The following is a 21428-nucleotide window of genomic DNA, read 5'->3' as shown; positions in this document are numbered from 1 at the left end:
TTAAATGATGAAAAGATTCAACATTTGAGATGAGCAAACACACTGGATGAGATTTGGTTTTGTGCTTTAAAATATTTTCACGCTTTCCCCAAGCCAATTTATATGGAGCATATGACCATACAGTGGGGGAAAAAAAAAATAGCTGCAGGGCAGCAGCGCATGATTATGTTTGAATCCAAACTTTGTCGTCATGTTTGTGGAATATCTCCAAATAACAGCATGTATGTCAAAAGACAGTCTGGGTTTCTCAGCTGAAAAGTCCAAGACCCCATCACAGTAATCTATCAGTATATAATCTATACAGGCACGCCATATCTGGAAAACCCTGAGACAACTGTTATTCCCATCTGCTAAGGGGACCAGACACTGAAGCCCAGCAGAGTAAATATCTTCTGCTATAAGGCCACTGGCAGCTGTTCCGGGCTAGCCTCTTTCACCATCAATGCCCTTTAGGCGCCTTCTGATTGCTCAGAATATACTGTGATGACACACGTGTTGAAGCGTGTGATTGTGGTATTACTTCTATGACAAAAAACATGACTCAGAAATAACTAAAAAAAAAATGTAGCAAAACAGTATTTGCTGGTGGTTACATGTGCACGATCAACACATAAATGGAATGCAGCTGTAGTGATAGATCATCTGACTTGAAATTAAAATTCCTGCAGTGAGTAATTTATTCAACACATTAAGCGGTATCGCAGCCTTAACCTAAACACTGACTAACTTTCACTTCTAGCCAAAACATTACTCAACTGCTTCTCCGAGTGTGAACAGACTGATTACGGCGTTTACTCATAAGCAAGACAAACATATTTCTGAAAGTTAGTCAAGATAAATTGGTGACACATTTATTGGTTGGTCAAGGTTCTTGAGTTTTTACAGAGTTACTCCAAAAACATTTCATGAATCTGAGACTTTCTTACTGAGATCCAAGAATCTGAAGCTCCATCCTGATGAACTGAATGAATGAATGTGCCTCAGTAACAGTATCATAGTCAGGTTTGCACAGGTGGTGGTTTCATCACTGTTGTCTATAGCAGTTTTTTTCCCCTCAATGGGAGCCACACAATAACGCTCTTGACTTTTTGACTCTGCCTGCACGTTTATTTTTACTCTATGATTCTTCCCTCATGTTTTGAACTGTTTTAATTTTGCTCTATCTCTACTTTGCAACAGTATCACATTTACTCAACAAAGGGCAGGCAAACTGAAACACTGCAGTTTGATCATCAAAAATGTCAACCATCTGCATATACCCATGTGTCTGTGTCCTTTAACTTCAATGAATCCGCCACACCACCATCTTTATGTTGTACTTATCCCACCTTGTTTAATATAAAAATGCCAATGTGTGTGTGTGTTGTGGCTCACCAGGTGGATACCCAGGACTTCCTGTTTGATAGAGGTTGGGTGTATAGGTGGGAGCCGTGGCAGGATACCCTCCTGGATAGCCTGCAGGACATCACACACAAGGGGAAAAAACAATCAGAAACTGTAGCTACACACACACACACACACACACACACACACACACACACACACACACACACACACACACACACACACACACACACACACACACACACACACACACACACACACACACACACACACACACACACACACACACACACACACACACACACACACACACACACACACAGGGCAGTATTTGGTTTGCAGCAAGATGTGCACAGATGGTGCTCATTAAAAAATGTCTGCACCAATAACATGGTTGACTGAATGCGTCTTACATACAGACGAGACACACCTGCCAATACGGTGTGGGAGGAGACAAACTCAGAAATATTAACAGTGCAAGCAGACACGTGCAAGAGGGTGCACGCGCGCACCAGACACACATGTGCGTCATCAATTAGACATCGAACAAACGAAGCACATTTTGACCCGAGAAAAAGCTTTCACTGGCAAAAAAGGTGCGAGTTCGACAGAGTGACACAAAGAGGAAGCAGCGAGGGGGAAAGCAGGCGAGTTATGGCAGTGTGGAAGTGAGAGACGTGCTGCTCACTGCTTGCTATTATTGGCAGTAGATCTATTCTGTAGCTTTGCACCTTTTCTATATCAAACGTTAACTGCTGTCTGCTGTCTGGGTTGAGCCACAGTCAGATGGAACAGGTCTGATAAATATATGCATCAATCTACACTGCAGCAGAGTCTGAGGGTCATGATGGTTCAACCAATCCGCACTCAGTTCAGTTTAATATAGCTTTATTAGGGACTGTGCAGAAAGTTTAGATGACTACATTTAAAATGAAGCTTTTTGACAAGATGAGCTGTATAACAATTAATCTGAAGTTAAAGGTCCACTGTGTAGGATTTAGGGGTGTCTGATGGTGAGGTTGCAACCAACTGTATCCCCCTTGCCTCACCCCTCCCTTTCCACGCATGTTGCAGTCTACAGTGGCAGACTCCATGGTTGAGGAGCCTCTGTTGATATTAGGAGCTCTTTCTAAGGTAATGAAAACACAATGATTCTGATTGTCAGGTGATTATGCACCAATGAAAGCATTGTTCTGAATATCATATTCCATTTCTGCCAATAGATCCCGCTGAATCCTACACAGTGGTCCTTTAAATTTAATGTTATTGTGGCTACTTTGGACACAACAATGCATTAGAGTGCTAAAACTATCAGCTGATTAAACTATTCATCAGTGAACAGAAAGTTAGCGGATGATACCTGGTAACTGAAGAGTGATTTATCAAATCAAAAACACCAAACATCCTCTGAGCCCTGCTTCTCCAATCTGAGCTTTTACTGCTTTTCTGTCTTATTCAACTAAAGTGAATATTTCAAGCATTTCAGTTATATTCCACTGTATAAATCAAATAAGTTATCAATTACTTAATTCTGATAAATCATTCAATCTCAGATGATTTTATCGTGAAACTAATCACTTGCAGCCTTATGCATAATATTACAGACAGCTGAATCTTTAACATGGAGTCTGAGCACTTTCGCAATTGGGAAAATACCAAAATATATCATCTCAGCTCAAGAGCTGCAGCACTGCATGCTTCAAAGGATTTTGAACAAAATGTCTGCTAACTTGTTCAATTCATTATATGCACTGATCCAAAGCCGTGCATCAACAGATACAACAGCACACGAGATGCTGTTACATCCCTTTAAAACACACTGAACCATCAGCGAGGAGCCAAAGGGAGGTACGATTATGACTGCTGCTCCTGACGAGCACAAACATTGCTCATATCTGCTTATTGCTAATGAAACTGGGACTGAATTTAGTCATGTCCGAATGTTATTCCTGGTGAGGTCTACTCGGCCACAGAGAGTGCAGTAAAGATATATCAAGGCTCACGTTCCTCTATTTATTCATTGCTATGTTCTCGTTTGCATGCAAATGTACAAAAGAACATAACTGTGAGCTACACCGGCACTCTCATTTCACTGCATCAAATCTCCATTTTAAATATATGTGCACACTTGGTGGTGAATACATAATCGAAATTTTCATCATTCTAGCTGTCACCCATGACCTGCAGTTCAAACTCTGCACTTCTTTTGGGAAAAAAAAAAATATTCAAGAACGGTATTCAAGATGGAGAAAAGGGAACTGAGTATGAAGAGTGAGGAACGAATCAACAAAAGCAGAGTAGCTGGTGAAATGGCATCAGAGTGCAAATTCTCAGCTTCGTGCTTCTGCATCAGGCTAGCAAGAAAAGTGCCTTTCGTGGTATATTTTGCTATGGTGAAATAAATCTAACCAGCTGATTTGGATGCTGAGCTGGCTTTGTCTCAATCCCGTATCTGCATGGTCACAATGTTTACCCCGCTGTCACACACTGACTCGATCTTTGTCCGAGCTCACGTGTTTGCTGGCTGGTTTTCAAAGGAAGCTTTTTCAACCTGTGTTCATCCATCTTCTTAGTGCATCTCATCAACCTGTTCTTCACCTGTCATGCTGAAAGCCTGTGCTTGTTTTAAATTAAACGCTCCACTATGTAATCAATTACATCTTTAGGTCATGGTCCAGGTTCTGTTTCCTCAGCGGGACATTAATGTTCTCACCCCAGTCAAGATAATATCTCATACATTCCTTATCTAACACTTTATAACCTGCATCAACTAATTTGTCCAGCAGAATAATAATTAATGTAATTGCACAGAGAGCTTTTTTTAACCACTTTTCAATCACAACCACCTCTCTGGAAACTACATCATTGGGCACAGGGTCACAATTCTACAGCATTAAATATTTACAGACAATTCAGATTTTTGTGACCCATTTCTGTGACATGTCTTCTCTGCTGCAGCAACCATATGCTGTTTGTTAGGCTCAAAATGCAAATGCTTGTTCAAATGCCCACTGATGACATTTCTTTCTATAGACTGGAAAAATATGGACACACTCTGAGGTCTTCCCATACGTTCTGAATGTGTACTTCAAACACAACACATTTTGCATCTTGTGTGTTCAAACTGCCTGAGAATAATAAACACCTTTAGCACCTATTTTGTAAGCAGAAAGATGGAGTTAATGTACCGTCTGATGCAGCACTACTATTCTATTCTCCCGGTAGAGTTTGTCATTTCACATTGGTTTCTAAAGGTATGTTCTAAAGCTCGCGCTGGATTTATCGTTTGTTGCCTGCTGCAATTCACAGAAAATCTAAATGGGAACAGAAAGGCAACAGAGTGGAGGCACGATGGGGCGAGTGAGCAAAAAACACACAAGCTATGAGAGAAAAAGAGGGTTTTATCGCTGAACAATTTATATTCTAATAGGACTGTTGGGAGCATAAAGCCGCCATTAGCAGAACTCGCTCTCTCTTTCACTGACTCGGCAGTGTTGTTTGTCACTTGCAGTCATCCTTAATACCGTGATTATAGAGAATGAAAAATGTGCGCGTGTGTGTTCTTACCTGTAAAGGCCATGTTCTTAGGGTTGCCATATGGGGTGCCAGGCTGAACGGGGCTGTAGACTGGATTCATAGCTGAAGATAACCTGTTCTTACTGAGAAAGAGAGAAACAGAAAGTGCGGCAGAGATGGGGAATAAGAGAAGACAGAAGGCAAATGGAGGGGAGAGAGACGAAAGCCATGTAAATTGGAAAGAAAATTGTCACGATTATCAAGCATACGCACGCACTCATCACGTACATTAATCCCAAACCCAGGTTCTTAAGGCGACATATCCAGCTGAAGCATTCTGCCAGCATGCAACAAGAAAAATCAAGCCCTGTGAATCCTCACCCTCAAGTAGGCTCAACATAAGCGTGTATTTAAAAACACAGACTGCTGCAATAAAAAAAGCCTCAAGTACAGACAGGAAAGCACAAGGACGCATGGATCCACTGAAAATAATGCTTCGGTTTCCTGTGTGGTATTAAATACAGCTAGCCAAGTGCTGCACATCATTTTCACTGCTGCCCCTAAAAAGTCAGGGCGAGATCTGCCGGCCTGGTTTTCACTGCAGGACCAAACAAAAAAAAGTGGCCGCTAAAAATTTAAGGTGCTTGAAATGGCTGGGGCGAAGGTGCCTGATATCACAGCCATTTACACTACATCTCCCATAAAGCATCTTTCTCCCCCGACCTCACAATGTAGACGGAAAGACCTCAAGTGCTCCCCTATTCTTTCAACTTACCTGGTCATTGAGAATGTGGGCATGGGGAAATGGTGTACACGTGTTTGTGTGTGTGAGTGTGTGTGCATGCGTGCCCCGTACCTCTTGTGCGTGTCTGGTTGATACATGAAACTGAATTTGTCTGTGGGATGCCCGCTCGCCATTCTTGCTGTATGCAAATGAGGAAGGAGTGGAAGTGGATATGCAAATCTGAAATTAAAACAGCGAGAGGTCATGATTACAACGAACACAGAAAAAAGGGAAAAATAAAATAAAATAATAATTTAAAAAACAGCAAAAAGCAAGCACCAGTGCAACAGCAAATGGTTAGTGACAGCAGCAGGGGGACAGTGATTTAGACGGCATGTTTGAGTGAGTGTTTGTGACGTCTTTAGCTACCAATAACGGCGTTTAATAACTGTGCTAAATACAAAACGTGCATGGATAGAACCGTTTATGCAAGTGTTTTGAGCAAGTGACTGTGTTTGCTTCTATTCTGTGCACAAATTCTCTTGAACCATCAGTTGCTTATGTGCATATAGAGCAAGATAGAGCAGTACTGACGGATAAAATAGCCTTGAGGTCATATCTAATTAATTCCTGTGAATGTAAAGACTATATGTCCAAGAGAAAGTGAAGCATGAGCATGAGTGTATATATAAAGGTGATGTGCTGTACAAAACATCCAATACAAGCAGCAAAGCAAGCATTAAGACAGCCAAATGAAAAAGCAAAACACACCCAGTGAGTGGGCAAGTGACGAAGAGCAAAACAGGACAGAACAGAATATAATACAAATAGGCAGAGCCTTGCACCGAGCCATGAGTAAGCATGATCCAGTACATACATGAGCCAGATCCACAAAGCACTGCACAAACACAGAGCAGAACAGCTGAGGAATAAGTAAAGAGGGGTGTGCGTGAGCTGTGTGTTATTTGAGTTCATGTGTATCTTGTGTTTATTTGTGAAAGGGATGGGACCTGGTGTGTGATGGCAGTGATCAGACCAGCTCTTTTATGTGTGCCTTTGTCATATGCTATATAGAAGACTGCATGAAATAGGTTGTGGCAAGCTCTCTGTATGCAGCGCATCACCCACCCATTCACCATGTACAGGCTGTCAACACTCATTTGTCCAATCCTGCTTCCTGTAGATGTATACATTTGTGAATTGGATTGCACCAAAAAGACGAATTTCCAACTTAAGTCTGACCGATGCATCCTGGGCTTGTGCTTCATGGCCAGTTGACAAATCCTTTAGATGCTTATAGCTCCACCGTCATAATTCCTGGGCATACAGTGCACCGTGGTGATGCCAAATGGCACCAAGTGACACTTCAAATTAGGCAAGGAGGAATTTGGGCACTCCATCCAGGAACACTGACGTCAAAAACGCCCAAAGACACTCGATAGCTGAATGTGAGCACAAACACACGGGTGCAGTTGCTTTTGATTTGTTTTAAGCAGATTCCTTCGAACACACATATGCATGCCCCCCAAAAATGAACAAATCATGAACCTGTGTGTGCCTCTGGGTGTGTAAAACATCAAGAGCGGGGGATATGTCAACTCTGGTTCATTACTCATGCTCATATCTCATAACAAAAGAATGTCCCAGGGGGAACTGATTTACCTATTGCTGAATACGTCTCACACTACATTCCTCATTAATCTACTGTATCTCCTCTGCTTTAATTCCTTCCTCTAGGACTACTGTGCCTCCCACCTCTCATCATTCCTCTCTGCCACTCTTCTTCCTTTTAAGTTGTTGTTAGTTTTCTCCACCTTGATCGGTGTCTCTACATGCAAACGTTTGATTATAACAAGATTAAAGCAAAATGCCAATATTATTGCAGCTGCCACATTTTCAAACCAACAACTGAACTGCATTAACTGAAAATGCATCCCCTGATTTTCTCCAAAATGTCCTCCAAGTTCACTGTGCACGTTTAAAAATTCAACACAGTTGATCTGCAATGATCTGCTCAAAGACCATGAAACAACAACACAGGCATGCTAGCAGCTCTGTGAGGCTGTACTTAGAGACAGCTGTGCTTTGAGCTAAACGCTAATGTCAGCATGCTCAAATGCTCACAATGAAATGCTGATGTTTATCCACAATAATGATGCTTATTCAGTATAATATTTATGACATTCAGAGTTAAAGTTTTCTCTGTTAGCATGCTAACATTAGATATTTGGTACTGAACACAAAGTACAGCTGAGTGGAATGTTATTCATTTTGCAGGTATTTGGTCATAAACCAAAGCACTGGACAATAATAGTTTTGACCTGATGATGGCTCTAGATGAAAAGTTAAGGGGTCGCCAAAGTTATTACAATTCACCCTGAGGGGTGACATGAATATCTGTAACAAATTTCATAGCAATTCATGGAACAGCTGTCAAGATAATTCACTTCAAACCAAAAATGTTAACCTGCTGGCGGCACTAGAAGAGACCTCAGAGGACTTTAAAGCCATTGGGATTCCTTCTATGGGAACAATGAATGTCTGTTATAAAAAAAATAAAATAAAAGAAATCATGGAAATCCATCCCATCATGAGGATTATGATAGAGATGTTTCAATCTGGACCGAAGAGATGAAATGACCTGATACTATAACCAATGCTGCTAACATGGCTAAAACTGTTTTAAACACCATCATTTAGGTAAAGACATCACATGAACATTAGTCAAGTCTTATAATATATATGGTGAACGTCAACCAAAATCATCAAATCAAAATTACAATAAGCCCCATGAGATCTTTAATCTGGTGGTTATTCGAGTAAACTAAGCCGTAATGTGAATTCAAATGTGTGGAGTGAGGAACCAGTGGCCATTAACACATGGGCAGGTGGCTAAGATAACCCTGAGGTATAATGCTGCAAACACAACACATACCCAATTACAGCTTTGTCTGCATAGAGTGGAGAAAGGCGAGTGTGTTCATCTGTTATCAGCCTGAGAAACAGTGTGTGTGTATGTGTGTGTGTGCGCGTTCAGGCAAAGGTGACAAAAAGTAAATGGGTGAGAACAAGAGGGGCACCACAATGTGTCTAATGAAGGTGTGTGAGGAACAGAAGATGGCAGAGACGAATGTGACGAGTAGGAGTGTCTAACCACAACTCCCTTTGTTTTCAGGGGGAGGTGATGATGAGGCCCTTCAGGCTCTATGTTCCTAAAAAAAAGCCCATTTCTATCCAGAAGACCTTCTGTTCGACAGACCACTATCCATGATTGTAAAAGACAATACTCCAGAGGACATTCACCAGAAAGAGACATATAGACAGTAAATTGTAGGGCTGTACTGGATGTCATTCTTTACATTTGGAGCTTCTGTTGAGGTTTTCGAATGAAGCGTCAAATGTCTGTCGTCATATATAAGTCATCACTCTCAAAAAAATAAATAAACAATCTTCAAACGAAAAGCTCAATTAGAATAACCTGTTTAATTGGATTAAATGAGTTAGTCTTGTTTTATTAAATCAACTTTCTTTGATGAATATTCCTTGTCAGTAAACGTAAGTACATGTAGGCAGTAGGCTAATCCAATAAATGCATAAAACAATGATAAAATAATAATTGCTCCCTTGGGCTTATTGCTGCGAGACCACGCTGTTAATAGAGGTGCGTTCCTCTCTTTGTTTGCGGAAAGGGAGAGCAAGCGGTTTTTTGACGCTGTTTTTGAAAGGCTTAACGTCAACAAATATGGACTGAAGCAGAATATTTTGCCAATTTTGGAAATTACTACATCTAACTATTTTCAGTCAATTTTGACTTTTGGACTTTATATCGCTCTGGAATTTTTTTGGAAAAACTGTCTGAAACAGTCCTATGCACAGCCACCACTGGCACCAATTCTACAAATAGTATAATACTAATAACATTAGAGCTGCCTAATCTGTAACTATGAAGAAAAACCAGGTTTAAACAGAACACGACAGGAGCACAAAAACAGAACGGCTGCACGATATTCAAATGTGCATTAAGAATTCAAATGTCAATGTTATAAATGAAGCTTCGAAGCTTTGAACTATTTGGTACAGTCCTGGTACACGTTTGTAGGACGAGGACAGAGTGTAGAGGAGCACAAGTCTACACACCTCTTCCACTGGTCGGAAGCATTTTGTGTGCTTAAGGCATACTTCATGAAGAAGAGCTGAAAATGGTTGGTTGCCTGAAATTTTCAATAACACATCCATGATTGCGTATAGACCAACCTCACCAGCAAACAGCAACTGCTACTGGGCACTTGGAGCCAAAGGCTTGGGTTGTGTGCTCACAGTGAAGTGCTACACCTTTTTTTTTTTCTGTAAAGGAACAATCGGCCATTTGGCACTTAAATAGCATCCACACTGTCAGACAATATCTCTTTGTAAGGCTCCAAATACATTTCTGATTAATGAATTAGTTTTTCCATTAACTGAATTATAGAGCTTCATTTAACTATTACTGATTTTGTGGTTATTTTCTCGATTAATTGATTAGTCTAGAAAGTACTGAACACTCCTTGGGAAGACGTTTTGTTTTGTGCAAACAACACTAGAAAGGCAAAAAGATTATTAATTAATGCTCATATGAGACAAAGAGAAGCAGCAAATCCCCACAACTTAGAAGCTGTAATCAGGAAAAGTTTGGCCTTTTTGCAAATAAATAAATAGATAGTCACAATAGTTACTGACTAATTTTCCGTTGATCAACTAATTGATTGACTTGTCTTCAATTTGTCAATAAAAGTCTAAACTAATGAAACCTTGTAATCACAAAGTACTGGAGCCCAAAATAATGTCTCCAAATTGCTTGTTTTAAAAGTCTTATGACTCATAATTCAAACAGTGAGAATACATAATATTTTGCTTGGATTTATTTTAAAATTGCACCATGCATGTCACACAGGAAACAAGCTTTTAAGGAGATGATAGCATCAGATTTTATATGTACATGAAAATGCATCAAATTTGCCAAACTGAGGACAAGTAGTTTAAGTATAGTAGCATCACAGCAGAAAGCTTTTACTGTGAAGGAGCTGCAGGTACATGATGTACACAAGTGCTGAGCTGCCAGTAGCCACCGAGGACTTGCTGGTTACTAACAGATGGACTGAATCTAAGATTTGTACTTTCCAGTTTTTTTCAGCTACATTGCAATTTACACTTCTGACATACTCATTTTGTGAAAATGGTCTTTTTCTTCTTCTTGATACAAAAACACCTGACTTCAAGGACAGCAGGGTTAGCTGCAGCGTTACGTCCTTCCATCAGTCAAAGGGGTGCTGCTCATGGGTGATGATGAAATTGTACCTGTGACACCAAGTGCTTTCACTCATCTGCACACAGTTATTACACCTTTCAGTAGGTTATGACAATCAAATCATTGACCGCGTTACCACAGTTTTGGCTCCATGGCAGCTTCCCATCCTCAACATGGAATTCACTTTCCCTTCATTTTCCTTTCCATTACCTGTCTATGACACTGCAACTGGGAAAATCATTTATCAGAAAATTGCATTTGCACAGAAAACTGAAGCTGCTACACAACAGCCAAAAGATGGAGTGCGCGACCAAGTGGCTGATGTTTATAACTCTGATTTGACTTGTTTAGCAGTGTCTGTAGGTGGCGTATCACTATGACACTGTCCAAACACTAATTTACAATTTTCACTCAAGAGTCTTCTCACTTGTAAACGACCAGGCTTTATTTTTTATTCTCACAATGAGATACATGACAAATGCTGCCACACAAACACAACGTGGTCAAAAAATTCTAATTTATGATACTATATTTCTGACCACACATATTCACGATTACTTTCATTCATGATTAATGATTTGTGTGTTTTTTTTCCAGCACAAACAATGACTTCTTAAAATTCCTCTTTTTATCCCATCGAACACTCCAAACCACAAAGATATTAAGTTAAAAAAGAACACCAAACATTCCCTTTAGAAAAGCTGGACCCAGCAAATATTTGGAATTCTTTGCTTGATAAATGTCTGAAACGACTAAATGACTCACAAAATAGTTGCTAATATTTTTAGTGGCAACCACTAATAACTGCCTGTAATGGGAGCTCTTTGTCTCACACACAGATCAGGGATCCAATCACTACTGACTGACATTAAGGAGACCTTCCTGCTCCCTGGATTAGTCTGAGTTACTTTTCAGGACTTTGTTAAGCTTAAACTCTATTAGTGGGACTTCATTTGAGCTGAATTCAGTTATAGCCTCAAGGCCTAGGTGCAAAAACACAGCTCACTAGCCTGCATGCTAACAGAGACCGGTGTGTGCGTCTGTCGGTCTTGAAATGTTTCCTGTGGCCTCAGTAATGTGAGAGTCAGGTCTTGCCTTGTTCCAGATCTTCAAATTAAACATGCCCACATATTTAATTTGTGCATGTTAATATAAATATGCGCACATTTCAAAACAATAATGTCGGTTCCACTCTATAAAGGGAGATTCCTACAGCCTAGGGGGGCCAGAAGAGGCAATAATGAGGAAGGAGGTGGTGGAGGAGGAGGGAAGGATTGTGAAAGAATAAACCTCACACTCATTCTCACTCTCTCACACACACACACACACTCTCTCACACACACACACACACTCTCTCACACACACACACACACACACACACACACACACACACACACACACACACACACACACACACACACACACACACACACACACACACACACACACACACACACACACACACACACACAAAGAGCTACCATTCCTGGAGAACATGTACAATACAACACAACCCCCACACCGACTCCATCCTCCCACATAATACCTTACCAGGAATCCACTCTTTAAGGAACAAATCAAAACCGGTGGGCGTCATCACACTTCAGCACAGGAGAGAATAGAACTGAACAGCTTTTTTTTTTTTTTTTTTTTTTTTAAATCCTCAGGAAGGCAGCATTTCACTTGGGTCATATAAGAAAAGAGAAAGAAAAACGGCAAGACAATAAACTGCTGAGTGTAATGTGGTGCGTCAATAGTACTTTTTTCCTTGCAGACCAATTCAAAATACCTACTTAGATAAGGAGTTACACATTTAAAGCAAGCATAATTGGCACATCTGTTCCTATGCGTTGATTTTATTCTATAGCATATTATTTTAGCATCAGCAAAAATGTGAAAAGTTTACTTGTTAAAGCTTCTCAAATGAGAATGTTATATAGTTTCTTTGTCATCTCTGATCATCAAATCCACACCTTTGGGACTTGACTGTCAATACAAGCTGATTCAATTTTGAGCTCTGGGGGAATGTCATGGGCAAATTCATTATTTTGGCATTTTATTGTTCAAATTACTAATCAATTAATCAAGTGAAGAGCAGGCAGATTCTTGCTAATGAGAACAATTTTAATTGCAACCCTCCTGTCCTGTACTACCAACCACTGACCAACGAAAATAACGCTGCATCAAAGCCAATGAATGCTTGGTTTCTAATCTGAAGGATTTCTTTACAACACTAAATATTCATGGTTTGAAAGTGCTCATGTAGGATCCAATCGCTCACAGTACAAAGCCGAAAAAGAAAATAGGTTTTCAGGGCCTTCAGTGGAGCAGAAATCCTAACTCCAGCATGATACCCAACAAAACGCAGGCCGGAGGCACAGACTAACTAGTGCCTGCTTTCACAATCTGACCTGACATCCGTAATGAAGTCCAAGACCAAATCCATCGCACTACAATATTCAAAGACAGTGTGATGGAATCAGAAATCTCCCCCTGCCTTCCACACAATCAGACCTGCCCTGCAGCAGCGAGCTCTGAGCAGCCCTGGGCTATTTTAGATCTAGGACAGCACTATACACTTTGGGACAGCATCTGCCCTTCTCTGTGAGCCGGCTTCCTCCTCCTCTATTCTCCTTTACAAAAATCATCTCATCAGTCACACACCTCATGGGCCTGCATCCCTGGATTATGGGACAATATTGTGCCGGCAGATAAAAAAAGTGTTTTTCATGCGGAAAGCGCCTATACCGTGACATAAATGCCCGTCAACATTATCCATTTATGGAGATTTCTACCGCTGCTGTAGTCCCCTATTAATAATACAGGAAGAGCTACATTATAGTAAATAGTATAGAAAGTTTTCTATTGACCACTGAGGCCAGACTACTGAGTCACAAATTTTTAAGATTTTAAATAACTATTCCTCCATAGATGTTAGTAACACAAAACAAAAGAGACCTTATTTGAGGTGTTAATCAGAGGCTTCTGTCTAACTTTCTTAAAAGGGAGCATCAAGTAATTTGACTTTTAATGAGTTCTCACAGCAACCCGGGAATTACAACATTGATAGTAGGCCTGAACATAGTGGAAACAAAACTGGAGATCTGCTGCCATGCAAGTGGCCTAGTGAGGCTGTGACACTCATTACATCCCAGACAACAATTAGTGGGATGGATTACAAATGAAAAGCAAGGTTTGTCAGGCGATCTACCATGTTACCATGAGCCAAAGTGAAATCCATCATTTCAGAGGAGCCAGAAAAATTAACTCTGGTGGAACATTGTTGAAAGTTCACTACTAAGGGAACTTTTAACTTAAAGGCGCACCACTTTTTGTATTATTTGCCCCTGGTTTTGTTGACAATTCCAACAAAAACGCATCTTTATCAGCAAGTTGAAATAGAAAAAATGGGCTGTCATTCAGTACAAAATTTGGACACCTAAGGAGTAAATCCCACCATCGTCAGTGAGCCAATAAGAATGGCTCATGCTTTTACCAAGATCTAATAATGGTGGTGATTGGCTGTTTAATGGTACACACTGTCGAGGTATGAAGGAAAAATGCTAAATTATACCCAGAGACCCGTTTCGCAGCTTTTTTTTCCTTTTTTTAAACTAAGTAAACCTCAAGTGTGGAGAAAATGTGGAACAACACATTCACAGTTTATGTAGCATCAAGGTGAACTGCTGTTACTCTTGAGGCAAACGAATGTGTGCTTCTGATTAAAGCTCAAAAGTAGTACTTCTTTTTGAGTGCTGGTACTTGACAGACCAGTTTTAGAAAGCAGAAATTCACCACTCAATTGAACACTCACTCTGGATCTTCTTACTCGGTTTCACCCAATGTTGGTAGTAAGACGGTACCCACGGGGGTTTCACTAAGGGACCATTAATAAATTACCATTTGACACAAAACCAATGTTATTTTCATTACCTTCATACTGACTTGCCCATGTCAGTGTTAATTATGATTAAAAAATGAATTCATCAATTCAATTCAGGCAACCTATTTATACATATATATTGAACAGAAAATAATTGCGTTTTTCTATGGCTTCAATGTCATGTGACCCAGTGACTGACAAATCAATACTGAATTGTGTTACTGCACTGGTAAGTAGGACATTTTAATATTTCCCCCCAATAGCTTCCATATGATGTGACCCAGCCATTGGTATTCGGTTTCCGATTCCCTAAATCATTAGTCACTTTTTCCATCAGGCTCTTTGCCCTTTTGTCAGTTTCTGTCACTTTTCTTTATCTGCCCTCAAGCTGCTAATCAAAAAGTGAAATCCTGTTATTTTTCACTTAAGCTCATGGCACTCTAAAAGGTGCATGCACAAACAGTTTCCACTGTGCATGACAAACATTTGTTCAGATTCAATATTTCTATTTCCCACAGTTTGTAATCACTTTTGCAATAATCATATAAAAAGACAGCAGTGCATATGCAGCCCAGTGCAGTACCTTTCTGTGTGGTTGCCTACAAAGCGTCAAAGGTCAAAGGTGCTTTAAATTATTGACCGCTTGAAACAGGTGCATCAATTTTTATCGATTACTTACAAATGCCACATCAACCCACTTGAGATTGTAGAGCAAATAATGAGCTGCTGGGCGAGGCCAAAATTGTCATATGGTAATGAGTTTGATTTTGGCTTTTGATAACCTTTTAAACATTTTTAACACTGCTCTGGAAAACAATAACAAATTAGACAATGATTTTCACTACGGAGAAGGCCACAATATTATATGATAACTGGGGATAACGATTTAATAGTCATGATTTTACCTTAAAAAAGTAAAAATTCCTATAATTGCCAGGTTCTGTTAGCCAGTGGTTAAAAAAAGTAAAAACCCCCATTCTAAATGAGTCACTGGATTAATATTCTGAATAAGATGACTAAGAACAACAGGGATATAAAAAAACACATGTATTCACAAGTCCACACACACAAACAAAGAGAACAGACAGTTTTGCAAGTTAGGACACGGCAGTTAAACCCATGATACATCATCTATACCTCCAGGCAGTATTAATCGACAGGTGTTGTGCTTGTGGCGGAGGAGGGACTTGACAAATACAGGCAGGGCTTTAGCTTAAGGGTGTCCAGCTATCTACGAGCTGGAAAAAAATTGTTCAGGGACCATAAAAAAATACATACAATAAATACAACAAACAACCCAGACACACTGAAATTAAATCCAATGGTCCCATCTGAAAGCAGTGCAAAAGCGCTTTCTGGTGTCACTGGCAGCTGAAGAGACCGAGACAAACGCTCTCTCTCTATAAGTGAGGGATCTTTTGTTTTTGATCTTTGAATTTGTTTAAGGTTATATAACCACACCACACCAGATTGGTGGCGTTCACGGATGCACACGTGCATACATGGTGTTTACATGTGTAAAGAAAAGTTCAGAAAGAGCTTAAGGGTGTCAACAAAAAAGTGCTGATTTATGAATTGAATGAATGTGACGATTACATCTAAAAAGAAATACTATGAAATTCAGCTCAAATAATAAATAATTATTACACTGGTGCTGTGATCTAACCAAATATAGTGGAAGCACAAGTGTGATTGGCCCATTCGTTTACTTTGGCTCCATTCTTGTCATGTATCCCAGAAAGCCATGATGGTGGGACAGTGTGCAGGCACAAACAATACCAACACCCTGAAACTGAAGCAGTGAAAAGAAATTCAGCTGTTGTTAATTTTATTTGTGCTACCATCACGTCAAAATGTCTTTTGTGAAAAAGACCTATTCAAATAGCATCCCAGGTGTAAGCTATCTTAATTACCCGTTTGGATACAGCAATTCTATACAAGTATACTAGAAACTGTACCACACCATTTTTTAAGTAACAGCATTTATGTGCTCACTGTTGTGCAGGTGCAGCTTAAAGGGGACGGATTATGCTTTTTGTGAGTCTCCATCATTAACATATATATTGCTATGCTGTTAAATGTCTGTGTTAAACGTTGCCAAAGTTCCAAAATTTGAGGCCATATTAAAAAAAAAAGGCCATCAGCTTGTAGCAAAAGACCATTATGGACATCCGTGACAGGCCTCAGCTTCACGTTCAACATCGGAGCATGCTCACAAAGTACAGGCTGTCAGGGCCTGCAATGCAAGCGGCCACAGTGCCAGGGAGAAAGTGTTTCTGTTGTTGTGGTGGAAGGAATGAACATTTGACAGCATGGTGACTGGGCTCCATGCAAGTTGCTACCTCATTATAGTAAATGTCACTGGTGTGCTGTAACTAATGTGGACAGTCAGGATAACGCCAAAAAATATATTGTGTATCAGAGCATTTCGAAACCCTTAATCACATTCCTCAGTAACCAAATCGTATTTTAAATGCAGATGAAATGTGTGGCACTTTGCACCATACATTAGGGTTTCCAGGGACCGTGTCAGTCCACATGTCCTGGAAGAGTTCAACATCCCGGACTCAGACAAATAGAAGAAATTCTGTGAAATATTCTCTGTGTTTATGGAGTCCATTTTCCCATGCTTTTGAGTCTAGGTGACTAATGGGGACAAGAATTTTTGAAATTGGTCCACTCAAGCGAGAGCGCTGCAGTCGGCTACCATGAAATGCAATCCCTCTGGGCCCTTGCGCACCATCAATGTATGCCCAATAAAAATGCTTGTTTTTGCCACTGACAGGCTCAGTTGGTTATTATAAGAGTGTCACAAAATTATAGAAAGGATCCCGACAGATATACCTTTTAGTTAAAGAGAAAGAAAGATCCCTTTTGCTTAACCAGAAACAGCTGCTATATTGCTCTCGCCAAAGCTAACAGACTCCTTTTACAGAAACACTAATTTTATCGTTGTAAACCACACTTCATTCAAACTCAACAGAAAAAAAATAAAACTCACCAAAACCTTCTTGGTTCATCTTTCCACTGTTCTAACAATCACCATCATCTCTGGATTGGTTGAAATAAACCTTTAATTCACCGAATTGCAAAAGGAGTGACACAGAGAGGGTGGACAGCTGAGAAGCAGCCGGTGAAACAGAGTCCGAATATTTTCACATCTAACTCGGGAATTATGGACATTATGACTGGAGAGAATTAAATGTTGGACCTCAACAGATTTTCCTAGCTAAACAAAAAAAACAACAAAACAGTAGTAACAGATAACGAAATCTTGCCGTATATTACAAACAGAAACAAAGTTTTTAGTTTAGAAATGGTAATTGTGGTGATAATCAAGGTAGAATTGCATCTTAACTTGTTTAGAGGAGTTTAGACACTGGCAGACCAGCCCTCTGGGTTATGAATTGGTGGGTGGTGCCTGTTTGGGCCTGTGGGAGCCGACCAATCAGAGCAGACCAAGCTTTTCAATGGGAGGGCCTTAAACAGTCAGGTGATAAAACAGACATAGGGTGAAAAGAAGGGCTACAGGAATGACCAGTAGGAGAAAAACAATGAGGCATGAAAACATTTTCTATGAGACCCCACTTTAAGACAACCGCTACAAATTTTTAATTAAATATTCTTCCTTTCCTTTGTTTACTGAGCTGCCACGCCACTCTATGGCCATGTCACTCTACACAATAAGAACACCTTTTCCCTGCTGATAACAGCTGCTCCATTACCATCCTGCATTGTGTTGCGGGACAATAGTGCTCATTAACACCACTCTAAAAACATAAGCAATCATACGTCTGTTGGCATCTTTAATAATACTTAATTTTGCTTTAACTTGTTAGGTATTACACATTAGGTTACATATCACAGAAAAGTGGACCACTGACCTTGTTAGATCTATGTTCATTTAGAAAACCACTGCTGGGAACAGCATAAAATAATACTTTTGATCATGGCTGTAGGTATCACTAATGAAAAACAGCCCACAGCGCAGACACGTCTATGCACATGTGAGTACGCACAATTGCAAACACAAACACACACACACGTACAGTCATGTCAAAGAGGTCCTCTGAGGGAGAGAGAGCTAGCAAGAGCTCATCGCTTCAACAAACTAACAGATGTGCAACCACAAAACCTCAGATGCAAGACACAAGTTTGTTGACTTGGTGGCTGTATGCGAGGAGTCAGATATTCTGTTGGAAAAAATGAAAAGGCTACGTCCATTTCTGGTTAAGCATCGTAAACAAGGACGATGAATGTGAGGGCAGCCACTATCAGATGATCTGTTTCATAAAATTGTTGTGTTACATCAAATTCACTGTTACTCATTAAATTCAGTATGCGATATTCCATGTTGCAGTTTTTATTATCGAAGTCTGTGAATGCGTCTGTGTTTTCTGAATCATGGAAATCATTGCGCATCTATTCTCTCTCAGCATAGTCTTTCAAGTTGCGAGGTGGTTTTTGTGTTGTCGCCAGATCCATCAAAGAGCAGTCCCCAAAATACATCGGACTGCAACTTTGCTCTAAACTCCCCACTGTGCAAAGCTCTGCATTATTCCTGTTGCCCTTTAATGTCAGTGTACACCTCTGACATTCACACTGAGCAGCTTTAATAAAGGAAAATTGATCAAACAGAAGATATTGTTCATACAAATTTGAAGATGTTGAGGTGAGAAATGTGTCTGTAACTTTGACTCCTCGACACGGTGGTGCAGGTTTGCTAAATGTTAGCCCAAACCAATGTAAGCTTTGCTGGCTATTTCAGCACTACATGCACGCCAACAAAATATATATATAAATGTATGAAATCAAGTATGGCTAGAATTAATACTCCAAGCACCACAGTGTTGAATGCTAATTTTACTATCTATGAGTTGTATTGTTATTCATATTTTCTTGTGGATTCAACGAAGAACAGCTCCAACCTTATCAATGTTTGTGTGAATTTCAACTATGGCTAAAGTGATTTGTTGATTTATCCATTCATTGATCAATAGAAAATTAATCTGCAGTGATTCTAGCAATTCATTATTCATTAAAGTCGTTTATTAAACAAAAATTCCAAACATTTACTGGTCCAGCTTTTTCTATTAATTACTCAAATTAAATTTCTGTAAATTTCCTATCTTTGGGTTTTAGACTGCTGGTTAGACAAAATAAGCAAAATGAACACTTCACCTTGGACTCAGAGAAACTACCATTTTTTATTATTTTCTGACATTTTGCAGACTAAATAACAAAAAAAGAGATGAATAGGTTGTTACAGCCCCAGTTTAGTAATGAAATACAATGATAAATTATTTCTATGACAAATTTCATTGGTATTCAGATATGGCTACCTTGTTAAACATCACTGACTGTCCAGCTAGTCCAAGCATGCAGTAGTTAGTATCTGTTAGTGTCTATTAACAAAATCATGGTCATCGAGTTGAGGGACTGTGGGCTGGACACTAAAGGAGGGCTAATCTCAAAGCTGCCGTCTGTAAGCATTTTGTTCACGGATCTCTGATGAGCAACTCATTAAGTGGTTCAAACCACATGGGAATGAAGTGCTAGAAAGACAACAGTCTGTTATAGAACCACTGGCTCTCGTAACATTAAGTGAGTCCGGCTTTCTATAGTCTGACAGTTTTATGGCTGGACTGTACAGCCTCCCATTCATACACATGAGACTGAGCTCAGTGCAGCCACCGCCCCTTCTAGCATGGCAGACAGGGGTCACCTTAGACCTAAAAAGGTGAAATTGAACTAGCAAATACTTTAAAAACTTTGACAGATATTTGGCTCAGTTCAGCATCACTTTGTTTTTTATAATAATTACAGTTCTTATCCTCTGCCACCACTATACAGTAAATTGTGAGTGGATTTCTGAAGGATGACCATTGTCCTTGTGTTTAATGTGCCTTCATCTCTGGGATGCAATTTTGCCAGATGCTTCTTGATTTCACAGGAGGCTTACAAAGACTGTGCACAGCCTTTCTAATTTGTCCGCTGTTTTTTCCTTGAATATAATCAATGTGACTCCTATGTTGTTCAGCCCCATGCAAGGAAGGACTTCAATGAGATGTTCTAATTACAAACAACCAAAAAGTCCTTTATTTTAGCCTTACTTGCATAAAAGCTGCAAATAAATCACATCACTGACTGTCTAACATACATGGAGCTCCCAGTCTCTGAAGGCTAATATTTAAAATATACATAGTTGCTCTGGTGAAGGCCAAGAACAGCAGTATCTCAGAAATCCCTTTAGACAGATAAGGTTTTTTGAATTAAATGGGATTAGTAGTCAATGACTAAAGCAGGTAATCCCCTGCAAAAAAGAGACGATCGTGAAGAGGATTCATTTCACTGATAAGACGAGTCATAAGAGAAAAGAAGAAAAATACGCCTTTAGCATTTTGTGTAATCCTGTCTCTTTTGCACTATGTGAGGGTGCAGTTAGTTTTAGTGCTGTGAGTTGTCAGCACAGTGATACGCTGTGGGACTGCTGCATCTCTAACAGCGCTCAAACTATTAGTGGATGAATCAATTAGCTGAATGAAAATAATGAACAAGACTTTTGATAATCAATTAATCGTTTAAGCTGTTAATCATGCATAAATGCCAAACAATCATTATGTCCAAGTGGGAGTTTCTGCTTTTCTCTGTTTGTCATTGTAAAATAAAATCTTTTG

General features: G+C 39.8%; 1 protein-coding gene across 2 annotated transcripts in view; it reads right to left on the bottom strand.

Moving 5' to 3' along the window:
- The window catches only part of fam168a (family with sequence similarity 168 member A), a 30465-nt gene that overhangs the window by 7625 nt on the left and 1412 nt on the right, over nucleotides 1-21428 (bottom strand). Inside the window, exons 2-4 of one of the 2 annotated variants that reach the window (XM_070970728.1) lie at nucleotides 5717-5824; nucleotides 4912-5003; nucleotides 1375-1455 (exon numbers count right to left, since the gene is read on the bottom strand). In XM_070970728.1, coding sequence (XP_070826829.1) covers nucleotides 1375-1455; nucleotides 4912-5003; nucleotides 5717-5778 — 235 coding nt within the window. In that variant the 5' untranslated portion in view covers nucleotides 5779-5824. The remainder of the gene's footprint in view (nucleotides 1-1374; nucleotides 1456-4911; nucleotides 5004-5716; nucleotides 5825-21428) is intronic. The other variant, XM_070970729.1, reaches the window with a different exon arrangement.

Source organism: Chaetodon trifascialis, chromosome 9 (assembly GCF_039877785.1).
Source record: "Chaetodon trifascialis isolate fChaTrf1 chromosome 9, fChaTrf1.hap1, whole genome shotgun sequence".
Classification (NCBI taxonomy): Eukaryota; Metazoa; Chordata; class Actinopteri; order Chaetodontiformes; family Chaetodontidae; genus Chaetodon; species Chaetodon trifascialis.
The sequence above is the reverse complement of the archived record's forward strand: the minus strand, read 5'-3'. Positions and strand labels throughout refer to the sequence as shown.